At 42.7% G+C, this 20,813-nt stretch overlaps 1 protein-coding gene across 1 annotated transcript in view; it reads right to left on the bottom strand.

The window, feature by feature from the left end:
- Positions 1–20,813, bottom strand: part of EMCN (endomucin) — a 54,254-nt gene that overhangs the window by 10,666 nt on the left and 22,775 nt on the right. The window contains exons 5-10 of the mRNA XM_009885510.1: positions 16,269–16,391; positions 8,554–8,586; positions 4,740–4,805; positions 3,125–3,220; positions 1,363–1,387; positions 270–331 (exon numbers count right to left, since the gene is read on the bottom strand). Of these exons, the coding sequence (XP_009883812.1) occupies positions 270–331; positions 1,363–1,387; positions 3,125–3,220; positions 4,740–4,805; positions 8,554–8,586; positions 16,269–16,391 (405 nt within the window). The remainder of the gene's footprint in view (positions 1–269; positions 332–1,362; positions 1,388–3,124; positions 3,221–4,739; positions 4,806–8,553; positions 8,587–16,268; positions 16,392–20,813) is intronic.

The raw sequence follows: 20,813 nt of genomic DNA, 5'->3' as shown, positions 1-20,813 counted from the left end.
TGAACATGTCTAGCTGTAGATCACCTACCATCAATATGGTTTTCCCTAAAACAGTCGTACTTCTCACTTCCAAGTACCGATACCATACACAGTGCATCTGCACTGCAGCTCTACAGGCTCCCAATGTGGGGATTTGCATTGTAGAAGAATTGTTTGCAGTGACTTTGGCCTGACATTTGCTGAAGATGGTTTTACTAATGGAAATTACATCCAAAACTGTTCCTGTCTGAGCTCAGAGAGACAGACATACACACAGAGGAAATACTCACCGGTCTCAGGAGAAGTTGTCTTCACGGAAAGAAGTTTGACTCCTTCTTTATCTGACTGAACCCTGTTGAAGTCAGAAAACATTTAAGCAGACAGTCAGCATGCAGCTCAGCATACATGTTGGTCAGCCAAACAAAACCCTAAGATAATGATCCAGAGGAGGCAACACCTATGCTAGTCTACACTGGAGGGCTTGAAATGGGCTTTGCGTGGGATCATGCATAAGTCTTGGCGGTGGAAAACACCATATACCAATATCTCTGAAAACACCTTTCTCAAAATATGTAATAAATCAAGTTGCATGACTCCAAGTTCAATCTAGTGCTCCGCAGAAGAATTACATCTGGGGGAAAAGAAGGAGTCATCTTTTTTCTCTGTCAATACAAGGCTTTCAGTCACACTGAATTGCAAGAAGGACCACTTTGCATGTCCAGGGAGTCAGGGTTAGCAAGTAAATCAGCAGCCCAAATGTTGCTTTTGGTCATGCAAAACATAGAAGCCACAGCCAGACCCAATGGCCTCTAGTATACATCTTCTAATGGATCATTCTCGGTTTCATGCTCCCGAAACTCCTTATGCCAATACTGTTTTAACTGAGCATCTGCAAATGGACTAGTGGGGAGAAGATGGGACAGAGCAAAATGAAACAATGGGGGACAGGGAAAAAGAAAGAGAAAAATAATCCAGAATAAAAAACATTAAAAAGAGAGAAAATATGAACAAAAAAAGGATAATGGGAAAGGATAGGGGGGAAAATAACCCACAATCAATGGGGCAAAAATTGAGAAAAAGAGAAAAAAGACTGGGCCAATTGGCCCTGTGGCACAGCCTAAGCCATTTATCCATTTCAAAACAATCCCCAGCAAAACAGTTGAGAGCTATCACATTTCTATCCATGCTGGGACAGCTGCTTATCATGCATACAGGTGTACAATAACTGCAAGCACATCACTTTCAACAGAATATTTCTCTTTGGGGTGGCAACCACTTATTATGTTTATACAGAGAAAGATCAAAGAAAATCTCATGCGGAATCTGCTGCATTCATGCCCCACGATAGATCTCGAAGCAATGAAAAGACAGGATTCAACATACTGTTCAGTGCCGTTCTCTTGTCTCTCTGGAAGAAGGAACAAAGTTAATATTACTTTGACTGCTGGAACTAAGATAAGTAAACATTTAGTTGTAGCTATGGCAGTTGCTAGCAGAAGGCTTAGTTGTGATTTTGCAGTATTGCATTAAGTACATTAACACAATCAACCACCTTGAATGGTAATTGGCATCTTTCTAGTCCATCTTCCCCAAAGATAACCACGTCATCTAAAAAAGGGAACTGATACTGCTTGAATCAATACTTCTGGAAACTAGGGAGAACGATGTGACTTGCGCAAGAGCACAACAGAAGCACATATTTCCCTGCAGCTCCCAAATCCCCGGGTAGCTGGCACAGAGGAGGCGAGCATGCAATGGTTCCCCAGTACATAACAACTGAGCTAAAAGATACAGGGTGAGGGGAGTGAGGGAACTGTACGCTTTGGGGGGTTTAACCTAGCATGACACCTGAGAACAGTCTGTCATCCCTGCTGGTGAGGAATAGGTTTCTCCCCAAAATGAATCATATACCAAACATATTTTGTTCTTATGTGCGAGTGTGGGCAGATGGATGGGGCCGAGGGGTTACATCAGGCACACGGAGCCAATTCTAGCCCCATGGCTCTGGGCACAGAGCTCTCCATACATGGGGGAAGCACACTGGGTAGACCTGAACAAATCCTGCAGGAAGCACCACAGATATCGATCTACTCTAGCTTCCAAGTGAGTTTGCTAGTACTGTGCCTGCTGGCATTTTTGCATGGGGGTGGCTGGTGAGGAAATGTTCTTCACCTCATAGCTTTACCTCTCGCCTCCAAATATTCAGTAATTTCCTGAGCAAGGATCACACCTCCTCTGTTTGTCTGGGTCTGGTTTTCCATGTCATTGGCTAAATTGGTTACGACACGCTGTTTGCCTTGGTCTACAGCTTCGACACCCTGTTGTGATCTTGCATTTCCAAGGCCTAGTGATTTCACAGTTGATGCTCTGCACAGGTCTCCTAACTCATGCCAGCTCGCAGGGAAAGAAAAACCACAGTCCAGCTTCAGATTTGGGTTTTCACTCGATGGAGAATTACACTTGCCTGCGGCCCACTCAGACAACTCTTTGAAACATTTGGCAAATGGAACTCAATAGAATTATGCCCTGTTATCTTAAGTATTTCATGGACAGCAGCAAAACAGACACTGGCTTTAGCTGACCTGTCAAAATGACTGTTTCTGAAAATACTGTTTGCTCAGGGATTTTGTTCTCATGTATGTTATAATGTAACTGGAAAGTTTTACTTATATATAATGCATATATGTGTGTACGTGTGTGCATGCATGTATATATCAGGTGTTTCCTAAAAGAAAGCATTGATATTTCTTTGCCTGTATTTAGAACAGAGATAAAATAAATATAGTGATTTTGTTAAACAGTATCTCCAAACCTAGTTTTCACTTAATTTTTCTACCTGATTGATGTGTTAGCACAGCTGTTTGTTAGCTCTTTGTAGCTGCAAAAGCATGGCAAAAAGCTTTACAGCATTATGTATTCTCCAAAAATCACAGACATTTTTGCTCCCTCTGTTCTTCCTACTGATTGTGAAAACGAAGTGTTACTTTCCTACTTTAGGCAAAATGCTTTGAAATACAAGAAGCTTTCCTATCAGACTCCTGCAACATCTATGGTTAAGGTAATCTAAAAAGGCCCCAGAGATCTTTTAATAATAAATAGCACATTGATCTTCCCCTCCCCCCGACAGAGAAAGTAAACCAGATACCTGGAGTTTTCTTCTGGCACATTCTGTACAAAGCCACCAGTGAGAAGACAGAAAGGGTAATGACTATTAAGGTGATGACAATTGGCAAGATAACACCTGCAAAAGAAGGATAACATAATTTTCCCTGCTGCCCCTGGCTTGCATTGCCTCCGTGTACAGGCACTCTCATGCACAAAAGCAAGAGGCACCTCCAGCTCCATTTCACTAAACATTACCAATTTCTCTGGAGCAGGGTAACCTGCTGCTCTTATTATTCCTCCTGCACCCACCGAGCCTCAGGCTCGGAGCCTGTGTGGAAGTAGGATTTAGGCATCTTTCTTCCCCAACCTAAGTCCTTCCCTGGCACCTGCGCTGCCCTCTGGAGCCGGTTTCACCCACTTTTCTGTAGGAGAGGGCCCCACTGAGACCACCATAACCTTGGTCAAAACACTCGTGATTCACCCCCAGTGTCAACGGCCCCCAACGGTTTTGCAAAACAGTCGTGTTTCAGGAATAAATTTTTGATACATGTAATTTTTTTTCCTCTTTTTTGAAAACAAGACTCATCTGAAATTCAGCAACTGAGGCGATTATTTCTCTTTTAACATCGTATGCCCAGAAAGACACGAAGGCGTTACATAATTCAGTAATGTTCCCCACAGCACTTACAACCAGGGATAGAAAATGCAAGATCTCCTTTTTAAATGAGGACATTTCTTTCCTTTTATTATTTCCCACCATCTGCCATTTCCTGACAGGTGTTTCCCAGCCAAGAAGCAAAAAGGAAAGAATTATGTAATGAAGAGAAGCTTTCCCTGGAAAATATATAAGCCCAGTTTCTCCCCATTTATCTTTTTTCTGGCAGTGATTGGCCACATTCAGTTTGAGGGAAGCTGCGGCTGCAGTCCCACAGCCTTCCTCAGCATCAACCGTCATGCCCGCCCAATATTTAGAACTAGCATCTTTGATGGCTCTTGATGCAATTAATATTTAATATTCATATAGATGTGCGTGTGTGTATCTATGGAACTAGAGGGAGAACCCAGAGACAAGTTTACAGTGGAAAAACATCAAACATATTTTGCTAAGCCAGTACTTTGGGTAGGAAATAGCAGATCTACAGCAACACACTTGCCCTAGAGATGCATAATATTAAAAGAAAAGATTAAGTAACACGCACCATGCAAATATCAAGTACTTGAAGAGTTTCCAGAAGACTCCCTCCTAGTCCTTCTCTCCCGTGACAATATATTCATACAATACATTCATAACAATATATTCATATAATATGTACTCATAATGGTATATGAACAACATTTTCATATGTTTTCTTGTGTCTTCTCCCACAGGGGATGACTCTGTTCACATTTTTTTTCCAGTCTTATCACTTTGACTTCAGTCCATGGGCATAATTGTGCTGCTCTCCAGTGGGAGTGGTGTCAACTTGTTAAGCTCCGTTACTCTTTGAAAGAAGTTTTATAACAGGCAGTTAAATTGGGTTCATAATAGGGTCTACTTCTGGTAAGGCTAGAAATAAAACTGCCAGTTTCATTTCTCTGCTACTCCAATCACTCACCGAAAGCCAAACTGATCAACTGAAAACTCAAAAGCTGGACAATAAAGCAGGAATACTCACTAGAATAGTGGATAGCACTCTCTGGCACTTTCTTGTTTCCAGAACTGCTTCCAGGACTGCCAAAAGCTGGATTTGTAAAAGAAATATTGCCTTTCAGGTTAACATGTGATTGTCAGAACTCCCCAAACAACTCCCCCTGAAAAATTACCCTCCCAAAACAACTTCTGTTCTGTTCTGGAGCCATTTGGTGCTCCACAGGTATAGTTCTTCTCAATAATACTGGGATAACTTGCCAAGAGGGGTAGAAAAGTTTATCTAGTGTGGCCTAGAAGACAGACACACTTTGCATGGGTGCAGTGCACAGGATAATCTCGTTGTCCATTTACAAATTATGAGCGACAAACTTTTTCACTTCTAGGAGGTTAATGTACTCATCAACATTAGAAGAGATCTCTTGATGAGCAAATAAACAAGAAAGTGAAAAAAAGTTCCAAAAGAAAGAACCCCCAAAAGAAGAAAGACCAACATTTTTCACTGCTAATTATAAAAAAGTGCTAATAGTAGATTAAAAAGTACAATATTACTAGTTAGCAATTTTCTTGAGAGTTGAGAGTTATAAAAAGATGTGCATGCTCTCTCTGTCACTTTTGGGGACAGCAATGACTGTTGGGAGCCTCTGGGTGTTTTTTAGGGCAGGGTTTAAAGGAATGCATTTCTACCTTCAGGCGCTAATCTGAATTTGAGTCAGGTAGCAAGAGCCCAAGATATTTATTACCTTGTTGCATACAGTCTGTGGAAAAACAATCACTGAACTTTGAGAAAGACAAAAGAAAAGGCAAACATCAGTGCTTCCCTAGTTACATCATACAGCACACAGGACCGTATTCCGTATTGGATGGAGGCCCGAGTAGATGTGTGCTTACTGCCACTGAAGCAGCTGATCAGCTGGACAAAGGGATAGCTAGATGCCTAGCATCGAAATTGTAATGCAAGGCCAAGCATTTCCATTGCTCATTTAAATATCGGAAATGGCTCTCAAACAAAGGCGCCTGGGGAAAGTTGTGTGTTAAGCAGGGGGGCTAGTAGAGAGTATAACTCTGTATATAAGTAGTGAGAACATGCTAGCAGCCACTGAAGCTCTGATCCATTGCTCAGGGACCCATTCATACCCCATACACCTGTAGGGATGCACAGAAGAGGGCTCAACTTTATGGGTAGGAATTACAAAATTAGCTGGGTCATTAAAACCAATTTCCCAGAACCATTTTGAGGGCTAGAATACGATTTTTTGTTCTGCTAAGTCTCTGTGCGACAGGTCCATCTTTTTTACAGGTGGATTTTTTACTTTTTTATAAAGGCAGTACATATAATACTAGTTTCCTGAATTAGAGTAACAAACAACGTTTGTTCGTCCCAACCCTGTAGGGGTTCCTTGCTGCACTGATTTTAAAAACTCAGCCCCACTTTTGAGAAATGTTTTGGTCATTGTTTTTTCTCCACTATTCTCCTTTTGCCCGTATTCCCATTCTTACAACATATTGGTCTGTTCAGATATGTAAGAGTTCATTGTCTGCTGATGCAAGCGGAGGAAAGCACAGAGCAGCCAGGGGGCAGTTTCTTCACAGGTTTGCTGGATATGCCAGTGTACTGGATTTTCCAGGTAACTAGGAGCCACATGGTTCTACTTAAAAATTTATGTGGATTGACTGGTAGTGCAAAGGGAAAGATTTGAGAGCGCTGTGTTTTCATTTTTGTTCTGCTGTTGTGTAGCTGTGTGAATTTTGGGCAGATTGTTTAGCCTCCCTGCTTCCCCCCCACCCTGCTCCATTTGTCTGGCCAGAGGCTGAAACCTCCTGGGGAAAAATGATCATTTACTACTTACTTGTGTGGTGTCTAAACAATACAACCACAGATGAGGCACTCTGATGCTATAGTATAAGAAACAATCATTGTCTGAGACACTTATCTCTGAAAAATTGTTATGTTTCTTTAAAGCAGAAGTTCTCTCTCGGTGGTGCCTGTCTGCTGAGCAGTGATAATGTAGGGATGGAAACTGTGAGCCATCATCAACTGACTGAAATAGTTCTTATGAATTCATAATTCCATGTGATTGGTTTAGATTTCCCAGGGAAATACTACTGCCCTTTTCCCTACCTTACCTGATATACTGCATGATATACAGGGCAAACAGGCAATTATCACAGCAATGAGTTATCCTGGATACTGACTGAAAATGTCAACAGAAACAAATTACACTGAAAAACACGAACGCGTATCCCTGCATTTGTGCAGCATCTCCTCAGGAGAAAAACTGAGGATTCAAATTCACTGATTATTTTCCTTGTTCTCTATTAAATGCGAGTAATGCAGGAAAGACAAATCAATAGGACAGGGCAACCCCCGGTATCAACATGGCGGGGGGGATGAAGGGATTGAGAGCAGCCCTGCTGAGAAGGACTTGGGGGTACTGGCGGATGAAAAGCTGGACATGAGCCAGCAATTTGTGCTCGCATCCTGGAAGGTCAGTTGTATCCTGGGCTGCATGAGAAGAAGCGTGGCCAGCAGGTTGAGGGAGGTGATTCTGTCCCTCTACTCTGCTCTGGTGAGACCCCACCTGCAGTACTGCATCCAGCTCTGGGGCTCTCAGCACAGGAAAGAAATGGATGTGTCAGAGTGGGTCCAGAGGAGGGCCACAAAAACGATCCAAGGCCTGTAACAACTCTCCTATTAGGATAGGCTGAGAGAGTTGGGGTTGTTCAGCCTGGAGAAGAGAAGGCTCCAGGGAGACCTTATAGAGGCCTTCCAGTACTTGAAGGGGGGATACAGGAAAGATGGGGACAAACTTTTTAGCAGGGCCTGTTGCGATAGGATAAGGGATAATGGTTTTAAACTAAAAGAGGGTAGATTCAGGCTAGGTATGAGAAGATATTTTTTACAATGAAAGTGGTGAAACACTGGCACAGGTTGCCCAGAGAGGAAGTAAATGCCCCATCCCTGGAAACATTCAAGGTCGGGTTGGACGGGGCTCTGAGCAACCTGATCTAGTTGAAGATGTCCCTGCTCGTTGCAGGGGTGTTGGACCAGATGACCTTTAAAGGTCCCTTCCAACCCAAACTGTTCTATGATTTTAACTACTTGAGACCATAAGTGAGAAGTACAATAGCTAAAAAGAAGCACTACTGAACAAATAAAATAGATTAAGCAAGTGAAAACTTTAACTCAATTATCCACTTCAATTAATGAAGTTTCTCACAAGCCAGCCAATCCCGTCTACTTTCTCTGGATCTGGAAAGTGAATCTGGAAGATATTTTCCAGCTATGGAATGATACGGGATCAGAATAACAATTGGATTAATACATCCATCATGGTAACAGGAGGGACAAACTTTTGCTGACAGCAGCAGCAAGAACTGCAGGGACCAGTACCGAAGAGGCTGTTTCCTGATAAGCCCAGAGAAAGGAAAATAGGACAATACAGCTTCACTAAGACAGGAAACTCTTGCCTTAGTCTGGGACCTGCTGCTTCCAACCACAGGACGAGGAATGAAAGCCCCTCACAAGAACAAGCTCCTTGGCAAACACTCTATTTATATCAGTTTCCCATTGCATCATGCAATACACCAGGCCTGATTTTTTTTGTGCTCCCCACCCTGTTTTCTTTTCAGTATCTGTTAGTCCAACATGGCAGTCAGCTGAAATCACAGCAAAGTTACTCATTGCTACAACTTGAGCATCACTTCTCTGCTTCTCTGTACTGTGCTTCAGGTTCATTCTTCCCCCAGAGGCTCCTTGTTCCCTGAATGTTTCCTTCCCCCAGGCTGTCCCCCTCCCACCCCACGCCAGCCCTTTTCGTCAGCGCGCACTGAGCTCTTACTTGTTGATTCTGTTGGGGAGCTCACGTGAAGGCCTGCAATAAAAGAGAAGGAAGAGGTTTATTAGTAACTGTTTTAAGGTTAGATGTCCAGAATCTTCACATCATACAAAGTGGCAGACTCTAGGAATGTAACCCCACAAGGAACGCTGACCCAGAACTGACATGCTGACACTGTTCCCAAGCCCAGAAAGTCTGAGCTGTGAAAGTCTGCAGACATCCCTTAAAGATGGGAGCAGAATCCAAAGCACAGCCTACGCTGGGTTGTTATTCTGCTTAAGAGAAGAAAATCCTGAATTAATTGATACATTCCTAAAAAATTCCTCCTGCCAAAACCAAATAAGTGCCTGGGAGTGAATAGCTGGCATTTAACTGACAAATAAGTGTTTTAATAAAAGAACCTTAAATGCCTAATTGAGACACGTCTTCAAGTGTCACAAAACCCTTTAAAAATGAATCTTCATTAATTATCTTGGTGCTTTTGGCAAGCAGACTGCCGAGCAGCAGGAGTAAGAGGCATTGGTAATGAAGAAGAAATGGACCTTGTAGAGTGCTGTGAACAATGCTTACTGGTCCACTACCGTCAGCTTCCCCCAGTCACTTCTCAAGTTTTTGGTGCAGAACACTAATTTTTTGTTAGCTTTTCATTAGTATGCTGCTGCTTTTGTGTATCTAGACTGTAGCATGCTTGGAAATTAAGGCGGCTGTGAATACTTCACATTTGGAGGCTAGCCACAGACAACCATCACTCCCACAGTAATTTTTATTATAGAATCATAGAATCTTTATGGCTGGAAAAGACCTTTAAGATCATCAAGTCCAACCATTATCTAACTCTACCAGGCCCACGTCTAAACCACGCCCCTGAGCACCATATCTAGACGGCTTTTAAATACATCCAAGGATGGCAATTCAACCACTTCCCTGGGCAGTATTTTCCAGTCTTTGATAACTCTTTCAGTGTAGAAGTTTTTCCTAATGTCTAACATAAACCTCCCCTGGTGCAACTTGACGCCATGTCCTCTTGTCCTATTGGTTCTAACTTGTGAGAAGAGACCAATGCCCACCTCTCTACAACCTCCTTTTGGGTAGTTGTGGAGAGCAATAAGGTCTCCCCTCAGCCTCCTTTTCTTCAGCCTAAACAACCCCAAGTCCCTCAGCCGCTCCTCATAAGATTTATTTCTCAAGACCCTTCACCAGCATTGTTGCCCTTCTCTGGACACGCTTCAGCACCTCAATGTCCTTCTTATACTGCGGCACCTAAAACTGAACACAGTATTCAAGGTGCGGCCTCACCAGTGCCGAGTACAGGGGGACAATCACTTCTCTAGCCCTGCTGGCTACACTATTCCTTATGCAGGCCAGGATGCTGTTGGCCTTCTTGGCCACCTGGGCACACTACTGGCGTGTGTTCAGCCGGCTGTCAGTCTACACTCCCAGGTCCTCTTCTGCCAGGCAGCTTTTCAGCCACTCTTCCCCAAGCCTGCATTGCATGGGGTTGTTGTGGCTCAAGTGCAGGACTCAGCACTTGGCCTTGTTGAAGCTCATACTGTTGGCCTCAGCCCATCGATCCAGCCTATACACATCTCTCTGAAGAGCCCTCCTACCCTCAAGAAGTTCAACATTCTCACCTAACTTGGTGTCTTATGCAAACTTACTGAGGGTGCTCTTAATCTCCTCATCAAGATCATTAATAAAGATGTTAAACAGGAGTGGCCCCAACACTGAGCCCTGTGGAACACCACTTGTGACCAGCCAGTAACTAGATTTAACTCCGTTCACCAGCACTCTCTGGGCCTGGCTATCCAGTCAGTGTTTGATTCAGCAGAGTGTACGCCTGTCAAGCCTTGGGTAGCCATTTTTTTTTCTGAGAGTGCTGTGAGGAACAGTATCGAAGGCTTTACTGAAGTCCAGGTAAATAACATCCACAGCCTTTCCCTCATCCACCAAGTGGGTCACCTTGTCATAGAAGTACATTAAATCTCTTCTGTGATCACTCTAAAGTCAAAGGGAGCTGGGCACCTAACTCATCTGTATCTTTGAGAATATCCACCTGTGTGAACTGGCAGCAAAAGATTTATCTGTTTGTACAAGACAGACTGTCTCTTGTCAGGAGCTAGTGACTGGCACTTTGCCTGCCTGGTGAGGCCTCTCACACCAGATAACTGAAGCTACCATGGCAAAAAATCCCTCAGGCAACATATTCTCAGCAGTTGCTCATTATTTTGAGGTATAAATCACAGCATTTGTTCACCTTCCTCTACACTAGAGGGCACCATAAAAGACCCCTTGTTGGGTCTCTTCAGTGTTCACTGCTGCCACAGCATCTGTGGGGAACGTGGTGCATCTGAACTTGTCCAAGAGCTCTCTGGGAGGACGTGACCCACCAGCATGTCCTCCATGTCCCAGCTGTGCCAGGCTGGGAGACCACAGAGGGATCGGCATGAAGGCAGCCATTAACTCCAGACAGGCATTGAGCTTCTCCCCCGAGTGTGTGGGGTTGCAGCACTTCTCTTCTGACCAGGGTCCCTGGGAAGTACAAATCCATTCTTATGCCCTCGCTGCACTTTGTGTGCTGTGGACTGATACTTTGCACAAAGACAGCTCCTACCACTGGAGTTGTAACATGAGTGAAGCACATTATTCTACTGCTGTGAATGTACTTTGAAAACCAGAATGGCTGCTCATGTTTTCCCTCCTCTCTACACCCAGTTAAAAACATGGATTACTTGGACCACTGAGGTGCAAATAACCACTTTTGCTACTGATATATGTGACAGAGCTTTAACCGCATTCTAAGCATAAACATGCATGAAAAGCATGTTCAGGCTGAAAAGCCAAGTACTTAAAAGTCAGCAGCAAGAGCTCTTCTTGAATATACTAAATATTAGTAATGCTAAGTCCTCTGAACGTATATAGTTATCTCACCCTGGCTTCCTAGGATCCAGAGGAGACTTTTTTCCTAAGTTTTTTTATCATCTCATCAATCCATCTGCAAAAAGCAGTGTCACCTTGCTCAGGGAGGATCTCTGTGATGATTCATTACGCAATGTTTATAGCATGTTTGGGCAACATTAATGATAAGAGCCAAGGAAAAGCTTTCGGGAAGTTAATAACTCGCCTGTCAAAGGAGGTTTGCAATGACACATAGTACAGAATGCAGCAGGACACATACCTGGCATTAAGGAAACATCCAAATATGATATGATTCCCTGGTACCTGAATACTGCCTTCCCTTCAGCCTATAAGGAGTGGAATCCCATGGAAAAAATACCATGTGATCACACAGCAACCATTAAACAAGCAAACAGTAAAGCCCTGTATGTGCATATCCTTGAAGAAAGGCAGAAGACCTTGTTATGTCTCACAAATACGTCACTTTTCTATGAAACTTCAAGCCTCGTCTCCCAAGCCTGAGGAGAGTTGAGCTTTCCTAAGAAACCCCCTCAAGACTATAACATAATTATACACTTTCCCTTAACTCCACTCTTGCAAGAAAAATGAACCATCTTGGCTCAAATTAGAGCAAATAATAAATAGAAAATGCATGTCAAGCCCGAGACTGATATCCGGGTTCACCCCAAAGACTTAAGGTTCGTCAAAGCTGTATGCAGGTGACATTAGGCTCTGTGAACAGTAAGGGTCAGGCAACCTGCAGTTCAGTACTCACAGACACAACTAAAATCCATGCTGCTGTCCTGGCCAGATCTCATCACTTTGGTAACCTGAGACAGCAGAAATGGTCCCAGGTTGGAAACATGACAGCAGCCCCCTGCCTTTCCTTTCAAGGACTGTAGGAGCCTCCTGAGCCTTTGTTATTTTTTAAAAAAAATGCACACATCTACACATAATAAAACTACAAGGATCTTTCCCAAAGATATCTCACACAGATTCTGCTGGAGCATGAAAAATTAAACAGGAAAAATATTGTGCCTTTCTCTCTCTATCCTCGTCGCCAGTATGCAAGCAAGGCGCCAGCTCACCCTCTGTTCAGAGATTGCTCAGTCCTGCCACACAAACAAAGCTGTGCTTATCGGAGCAGTTCAGCAGGTGATTTCAATTTGCATTTTCTAAATAACCACCCAGCGCCCTTTTTGGTGGTGGGGTCTGTTCTACAGAAAGAGAAGGACAGGCAGCATTTCGCTTGCTAACATAGTTACTGTAGTTGTTCGAGCTGCCTGCTCAGAGCTTACCACATCCTTTGGTGCGGTGAGTTAGGGGGCAGATGCTCTGCATAAATAATCTGGGAAGATTTCCAGATTCATCATGAAAAGTGAGGTGTGCAACACTGGCTGTGCTGAGTCCTCGTTGTGCAGTAAGAAGAATGAGGATAAAAAATTTGGCACATGATGGTGGTTTGATTTGAAAATACCTGCCTGAGTCAGTTCAGCGCTGGTTAGAAGCTTGACAGATGGAGAAAGAGACCAATAACTAACCTCTCCCCACTCTGTTCTCCAGATACTTTCCACTACCTAAGCAGCCTGGATACCCTGCAGTTTGCTGCTTCTGTTTTTGGAGGGCAGCCACATGAAACTGTGTTCACTGGCAAAACAAACGAATAAATTTGGCTGATTACTCAGAGGGGATACCACAATATAAACCAAAGCAACGTTAAGAACTTCAAAGAACCCTCCTTGCCCTGACCATGCTATAGACCTGTAATTGGGTTAACTGAAGCTTTGCTATATTTCCTATTTCCCAGGCACTTCGATTTTTGTGTCTCTCTCTTTGTGAAGAAGCTGAAGATATGGTGGGTAATTTTTCCCTAATATCACTATCCAGAATTCCTACACAGTTTGTGTATAGAAAGAGTCAAACCCTCCTTGTCTTAGTCATAAGAATTTTTCTCAGGGAGATGCCTCCTGCGAATCAAGTGAGTAGGATTTATAATTGGAGGAGTGCAATAAAGATATCAATAGATGCAGCAGGTTGATTCATCTGACAGTTTATTATAATAGATCATTTGATCTTACCACCCTGCTGGGTGAACTTAAGCTCGTACTGTTTTATGGATTTTTTTGTTGTTTAGGTCACAGACTAAAAAGCTAAAATGCTTGCAGTTTCTCAGATGTATTTAGTCTCTGACTGATCCATTAAATCTCAAATTTTTCACTAATTAAACAAAAGCAGAAAATTAAATATTAGCAAGCAATCCTCTGTGGAGGTGGGGAATGAGTAGGAGTTATATTATACCTGACAGCCAAAGTTAAAGTTAAAGAAGTGCACGTGTCAATGGCACAAAAAAAACAGTCCCTTCTCCAGCCTGGGTGAGCACTACACAGCCCTTCCTCCCTGGCTGGTGGTATCAGTCTTCTTTAATACAGCAATACTGTTTTCTGATGTTTCTCCAAGTTCTTTCCTAGGCTCCCCCACTCATTTCAATTGCTCTCCAGCTCTCTGTGGCACTCCTCCCACACCCTGATCTTTTGATATGGCTGATTGGGAATCTCTCTTCAAGATGTGCTTTTTAATTTTTCTGCAGCAAGAAAGGAAGTTTTCACCAAATGGCATTTTTTTTTTAAATGGAAAATGGTCTCAAAACTAAATATATTCTTTTGCATTGAGGTTAGCCACTGAATTATTTTGGTTGAGCATACCAAAGAGAAACGTTCTGTTTTGGATCAATTTCACTTAATTTGTCTTCCCCTGAGCTCCCACACAGAAGCTGTGGCTTGGGTGCCTTCGGCTTGCAAGCTCTGCTATCCCCTATGGGCTGCAGCGCCAGCCCCCATTGCACATACCAGCCTCTACTCTGGTGAACAAAAGGTATCCGGCCCCTGTAGAACCCCCTAAATGTGAAATTTCAAAGAGCTGGGAAGAAATAATCTAATGGCAGTGAGAGAGTCAGCATTTCTTCTAGTCTCAGCACAGAATAAAACAACTGGCTTCACACTTACATTGCTTTAAAAGTTATTAGGGTGCAGCACATGGCTTCCTTTGGCCCTGCGTGATTGCACATAGGAAAAGAAATCTGTTTAGAGGGAACCAAAACATTTTTTCTTAAAGTCTTCAACATATACAGACAATAAGGGAGCAAGGGCGGTCTAAAGGTGGACCCATTTGGGATAAGCAGCCTAACTCATCAGGGTGACTAATGGGATTTCTTGCATATTTAAGCTGCAAGAAAGAAGTGAGGAGCTGGAGCTGTGAGTAGACAAGAAAGGTGCAAGTGTGGAAATCCTGTTGTGGGAGGAAGCGATTTTGAAATGGCAGTTTTATGGGAACTCAGAGTACTGGCTATGCCAAGCACCTAGACTGACTCCCCCTGGACAGATGGGCCCTTTCTTTCTCAGCCAGGAAATTATAGTCCTCGTATCTTGGGTAGTCCCCGAGCTCAAGATGATTTATTGATTTTACAGCAAAGTGAGCTAAGTAAGAGGATGACTTTCACAAACAGACCCAAGGAAGGTTGTAGAACTTTCTGGGCAAATTTTAATTTTAGATGTAAAATGTAATTGTACAAACAATGTAATAGGTAACTCAATATATGTGATGCACAGCCAGATATGTATTACAATTTCTTTCTAACCTGGAGAATTTATCTATGTGAGAGAACCTTTAACTAAAAACATTGTAATTTACTGCTTTATTGCAGTGTACCAATGGTAAAGTTTCCATACCATGCACACATCTGCCAAAAGACACAAAACCTAACAGGACAGTCAAGTAACTAGAGCTCACAATATATGCATTATGGGGCATAGGCTTATTGAAATAATTGCAAAGAATCCTCTCCAAATCAGTGGCCTTGGATTAAAAATGAAAAAAATCTCAACTTCCTTAAAATGCTTATTATTATAATACCTTTTTGCATGCTTCTAAGCATTTCAGTGCATACTGAGCATATGATATTACTCTAGTTTTATATCCAATCCTATCCTCTATGAGGAAAAATCACAGTACACGCGCATACTTATCTCCCACAAACACAATCCAGAGGTTGTAAAAAGAGTCTCGTACCCCTTGGGGGATGTTAAACTTTAATAATAATTGGCATATGCACACAAAGTCAGTGTCCTTATTGGATTTACACACATGTAGCTGAAAGTAAGTATGGAGTGAAGTGAAGGCTCAAGAAACCTTAAGAAAACCTGAATAAGTGGTTCTTCAAAATCCAGGATAGTTAAGCCAGCTAGAAGCATGATAAATGATCACTTGTATGACCTGGCATCTACGTTCAGCACAGTGTTGCTTAGCGGATAAATACACCAGAACACACCCAGAAAAACAATGAAACTGGACTGGAGTTGGGAAGGATTAATATCTTTTTGACCCTGCATGTGGCCACGTTGTACTTTGAACAATGTCATTTAATTGGTACTATGCATTAACTTGCCCTCCAGATTTATTAACAATTGTAAAAATTATAGCTGTTTTCTCCTTTGTCTCCTTTGCTTTGCAGCCAGAAAATTTATCTCAATGATCTCCTCTGGCAGTCAATGCTACACAATGACCACATACAGCATATATAAAGATTGCTATTATCTTTTGCAATTCATATCCTCCTGTAATGACACTGAGTATTCCAACTGAATGTTTTGAAGTTCACCCATCACTCATCAGAACTTCATAGCTAGATGATGTGGACACAGCATCCCTTGCATGAGTAAGGAGGTGACCCTCACTGCAGGACAATGCACAGTGAAGAAGATTCGAAATTATTTACATCTTTTTAACTGTTTGTGTAGGAAAATAGAGTGTATGTTTCCAAGACTTACCTGGGGTTCCAGGAGCAGAAGTGATTTTTTGTAGGGAGGTCGTAGAAGAGAGAGACCATGCCTTAGTAGATGAAACATCCAAACTCCCATTTTGTGCCAGTTGTGTTCCACTTTCTTGGGTAGCTGGGAAAGAAACAGCCATTCAGGTAAGATACACCTGTATAAGCATTGCCTTAGACCCTGCACCACCATCCCCCAGACAAATGTTCCCACCATCACAGGAGAGACTTAAGGTCAGAAAGCACTACAGCTTCTGGTAACGTCTTGTCAAGCGATGAACCCTCCCTACAGAGTTGTTACTACTGGCATAGTTAAGGCATCTTTAAACATCCTAGCATCAGAAACAGTCTCACATCTGTGCCAGAAGACAGCCTAGAGCTCTGACTTGGGAGCCCAAAATAACTAGACAGTCTTGCACCAAGAGGAAAATAAGCAGAAGACAGAAGCTCACTTACTGCCCTCTATCTTTAACTTTCATTTAACAAAAAATGAAAAAAAAAGCAATCTTCAGCCACAACTGTCACATGATGTGATGCTGTAAAAAGTTTTAGGGATTGTAATTAAGAGCAGAGTTAATTATTTCATTCTGTGCTGCTAAGGCCTAGGAAATAATATATCCCTGAAAATTAATGTATGAAAAATTGAAGTGTCTTATTTCTGCTCTCACAGGGTCAACAGAGGGTCAAGGCCACCTATGTCACAAGATTTGCAGCCTAGGGTGAGTCCAAGATGGTGGTGCGGGGCAACCTGGAGGCTGTCATACTGAAGGTCACCAAATGATGACAAGAGAGAATTTAAGCTGTTCCAGCGCAGCTGATAATTCTTATATCCAGGCTCAAAATTCAGCATAACAACAGGAAAGACCATGCCTACTGAATAAAACAGTATTGGGGTGCCCAAGAGTAACCTTATACTTCCTTTACGATGTAAATCAGAGATTCAGCTAAGCTATAAACTGTTTTCAGTGCCTTTTCATATGAATTTCAAACACCAGCACTAAAACAACTTTAAGACGTTTTAGTCAAACCAGTACATCATCGTGCACGTGCAACAAGTGAATGCTGAGGAATGCTTCATCACACAATTTATTCAGAAATTCTGATTACCAGTTTGGCCTCTCAAAGAACCATTTTCTCAGGAAAAAAAAAAACAAAAACCAAACACCACCCAAATGTCCCTATTCTATAACCACACACCTTTAACTTGGACTTTCCCTTCCCGTTTTGTTTATTAAGTGCAATACCTTGGAGAGGCAACCTTCAAAAATCAATGAGCTAAGAAAGAGTGAGCTGAAGCCACTGGAGTCTGGGGATTCATACAACTTTGGGAACTGAGAGGAGGTGGACCGCCAGGGATGGTATCTTTGAAGATCGAGGCATGGAAGGAAACCATACTGAAAATTATGCTAAACAAGCATAATTAAATGCCTAAAAGTTTCACTGGAATTCTAGTGAATGAGAAGCATAATTTCACTGTCAGCTCCCTCCAGAAACCTCAGCATTTTAGCCCCTCAATATGCAAGCCTAATCTGCAGTAGAGATGGATGTAAAAAGCCCCTCTACATTTTTTACTATGGTATAATGCAAGGATCTGAGAACTTTAATCATTCCTGCATTCTCATCATAGAAGCTTTGGAATGAAGCTTTAAAAGCCAACCTTTTCCTCTTTTGGTTCTTACTGTGGTTTCTTCAGCCTCAAATTTTAAATGTTGAATTTTAATCTGAGATCAAGTAAAAAGAAAAAGCAAAAACCCCAAAGAACCACCTTCTCTAAGATGCACAGGCTTGTAACAGTAACAGCAACCATCTTGTGTCTCCCTTATCATAAGTTAGTAAAAACTTGCATGGAAGAATGAAAAATAAAGCAGAATAACAGTAAGCCTTCATGTGCAGAGACATTTGAACATAAATATGCCTTGTGAATGCTGCAAAACAATCAGGTGTGTGGGAGAGATGAGGAGGGAGGCAGCCAGTTGCCTTGTAACCCTGCAGAGAGCTGTTTTCCCATGGGGATCACACGTTCCAGGCATCCTATCAGTCCTGGCGGCAGCCCAGCCCTGGGTGCTCCTCTTGTGTTTGGGAGCTGCGAGAACAGACAGTTCTCGGGAACACGGGCTGCGCGCTGGATATGCCTCGGCGGGAGATCATAGCATTTCCATTTCATTTTTTTTTTAATTTAGCCTGGATGAGATTCCTCCTGCAACTCAGGGGTAGCACCAGGTACGACTCATGCCTTTACCTATGGCTTGGTGTGAAGCTCGTTGCATTTATTTTAGCAGACTGCAAAACAGGTTCCCTGCTCCCAGTGTCAAGGGGTAAAGTAGATGTGCTGCGGTACAAAACTCTGTGTGCCAGTTTTTACCACTTCCAAGATGAAAAACACAACCTGGCAGGGAAGGTTCCCTTAATTCCACTGTACTACTGTAAGATTAAATCCTAGCAACCCAATTCTCTGCTGACTTGTGGCTTTAAAGCGGCTTTTAAGCAGCATCCAAGCCTTATGCCTAATACACAGCATAGGCTCTACCATCAACGCATTTAGCAGACTGAATAGCTTCTGTGCCAAAAGCCTATGGGAACAGAAGCATCCATATCCAGCCACTGCTCACATACACAACGGCAGCACTGACAGCACAGTATGCCTGCTAGAAATCTGCCTTTCTGGTAAATCACATAACTCATATCTATGCAAGGCTTAGTTTGATCTCAACAGGAGGAGACAGTGCAAGCCCTCAGTGCGGTGCCCGTGCTCTGCGTGGGAACAGGCGGGGGACTCTGCGCGGGCATACGGTGACTCAGTTCTGCCGTCCCCACTGACACATCGCTGCAGTAATTCATCACGCTTCGGCTCAGCCAGCTGCAGCAAAGATTTCTGCCTGCCTGGCAGGGGGAGGCCTGGGCTCGCAGAAAAGCAGCACAGGAGAGGAGGGCGGCTGCTGCTGCTGCTGCTGCTGCAAAAGCACTCACATCATCTGTTAGTGGGTTTATTGTCAACAGCTGATTATGAATAAAAATGGTAAAGCGGTAAAGATCGTAAAATAGCTGTCCGAATGGGGCTGATTGCTGCAGCGGCATAACTCCCTGGTGGTGATACAGCTCTCCCTGCTGATATTTTGATAAGATAAATGACAGTGTGTTAACATGTATTTGTCAAAGGGATAATCAACAACAGGGAACCCGAAGCTGCTCTGCAAAGCTGCTGTCTGAGCCTCAGGTATTTCCTTACTCTTTGTGCTCTTAAAAACCTTCATTTTCTTTAACCAGCTGAAATTCGACACATATCCTCACTTGATCTTAGCATGATTTTCTACTTAACCTATGTATAATCCACATATATTTTGGCATTTCCCAACAGTACTTTAAATTTTCTTTATAGCAGGCTGTTACCTAACTAGCTTTGACATCATAAGATGCTTGAAGTAGGCGGCAGATACTCTGCATATACTCTATTCAATGCAATGAATATAGACATCTGTATGTGGATTAAAACCTTACTTGGCCAATAAATGAATCAAGGAAACACCTTTACGGGATAGAAGGAACTACACGCAAATCATGTTAAAATGCCAGCATGAGGGCTTTGTATGATGGAAGACTAAACCTTCGCCCTTGAGCTTGTACTTTAGCATGAACACACATATAGGCCTCATCCCTGTAATCAATAGCCCAAGAGACCGTTTGCATTAACAAATGCACTCATGAAAGCTTTGAAAAAATCCCAGTGCAGCAAAACCAACGCAACTTCATGCCCGTTCAGAGGTATGGAAATTGGCTAGGGAGGTAAGTAAGCAGATCTCAGTTTTAACATTTACACCCATAGCTGATTGCATCTGCTGTCTGCCAGCTTTACATCTTCTGGTAAATCCCCAAGTATTTCAAAATATATGTTTTAAAACATCTCTCTGCCTAACATGACTCACCAGCCAACTATACTCAGTGTTTACCTATAGCATGCAGTAATGACCCGAGGACAACTGAACAAGCCATGTTACCTTAACTCTCTTCCAGTAGTTTTACTGAAGTAAAACTTCCTTCTAAATTACCAGTAGTTTGATAAAAAGAGAAAGAGTAGCTCCTCCACTCACTTTTATCACTTTTTAATATTTAATTTTTTATTGCACCACGATGTATCATCATCCAGGAGAGTGGCACGAGATAAATTACAAACACAACAGCCAAAAATCCACTCTTACTTGTAATTTAGTACCTTGAGCACTGACCTTGCATAAGATGCTTGCTCTGTATCCAAGGAAGAACATCATCTTTTGTTGCATTTCATTTCATATTCTCTTTGATAACACCAAGTGTTCCAGGATATGAAACCCTGATTGGAGATGCAACTTGCTGTAGCGTGGCATCATAGAAATTCTTGTTTTGGGGCCTGGTCTGCACAACTGAGGTCACTTTTTGACTAAATGTGAGCTATTGGATTTGACCCCTTATATTAATAAGAAGGATAAGGAGACAAGTCTAGTTGCTGGCTTCCAGTATAATAAACAGGGTAGGAGTGCAAAGAAGGAGAGATTGTACTTATGGCCTGCAGAGG

This window comes from Charadrius vociferus, unplaced genomic scaffold (assembly GCF_000708025.1).
Source record: "Charadrius vociferus isolate BGI_N301 unplaced genomic scaffold, ASM70802v2 scaffold55, whole genome shotgun sequence".
NCBI classification, from domain to species: Eukaryota; Metazoa; Chordata; class Aves; order Charadriiformes; family Charadriidae; genus Charadrius; species Charadrius vociferus.
This window is presented reverse-complemented; position numbering and strand designations above follow the sequence as displayed.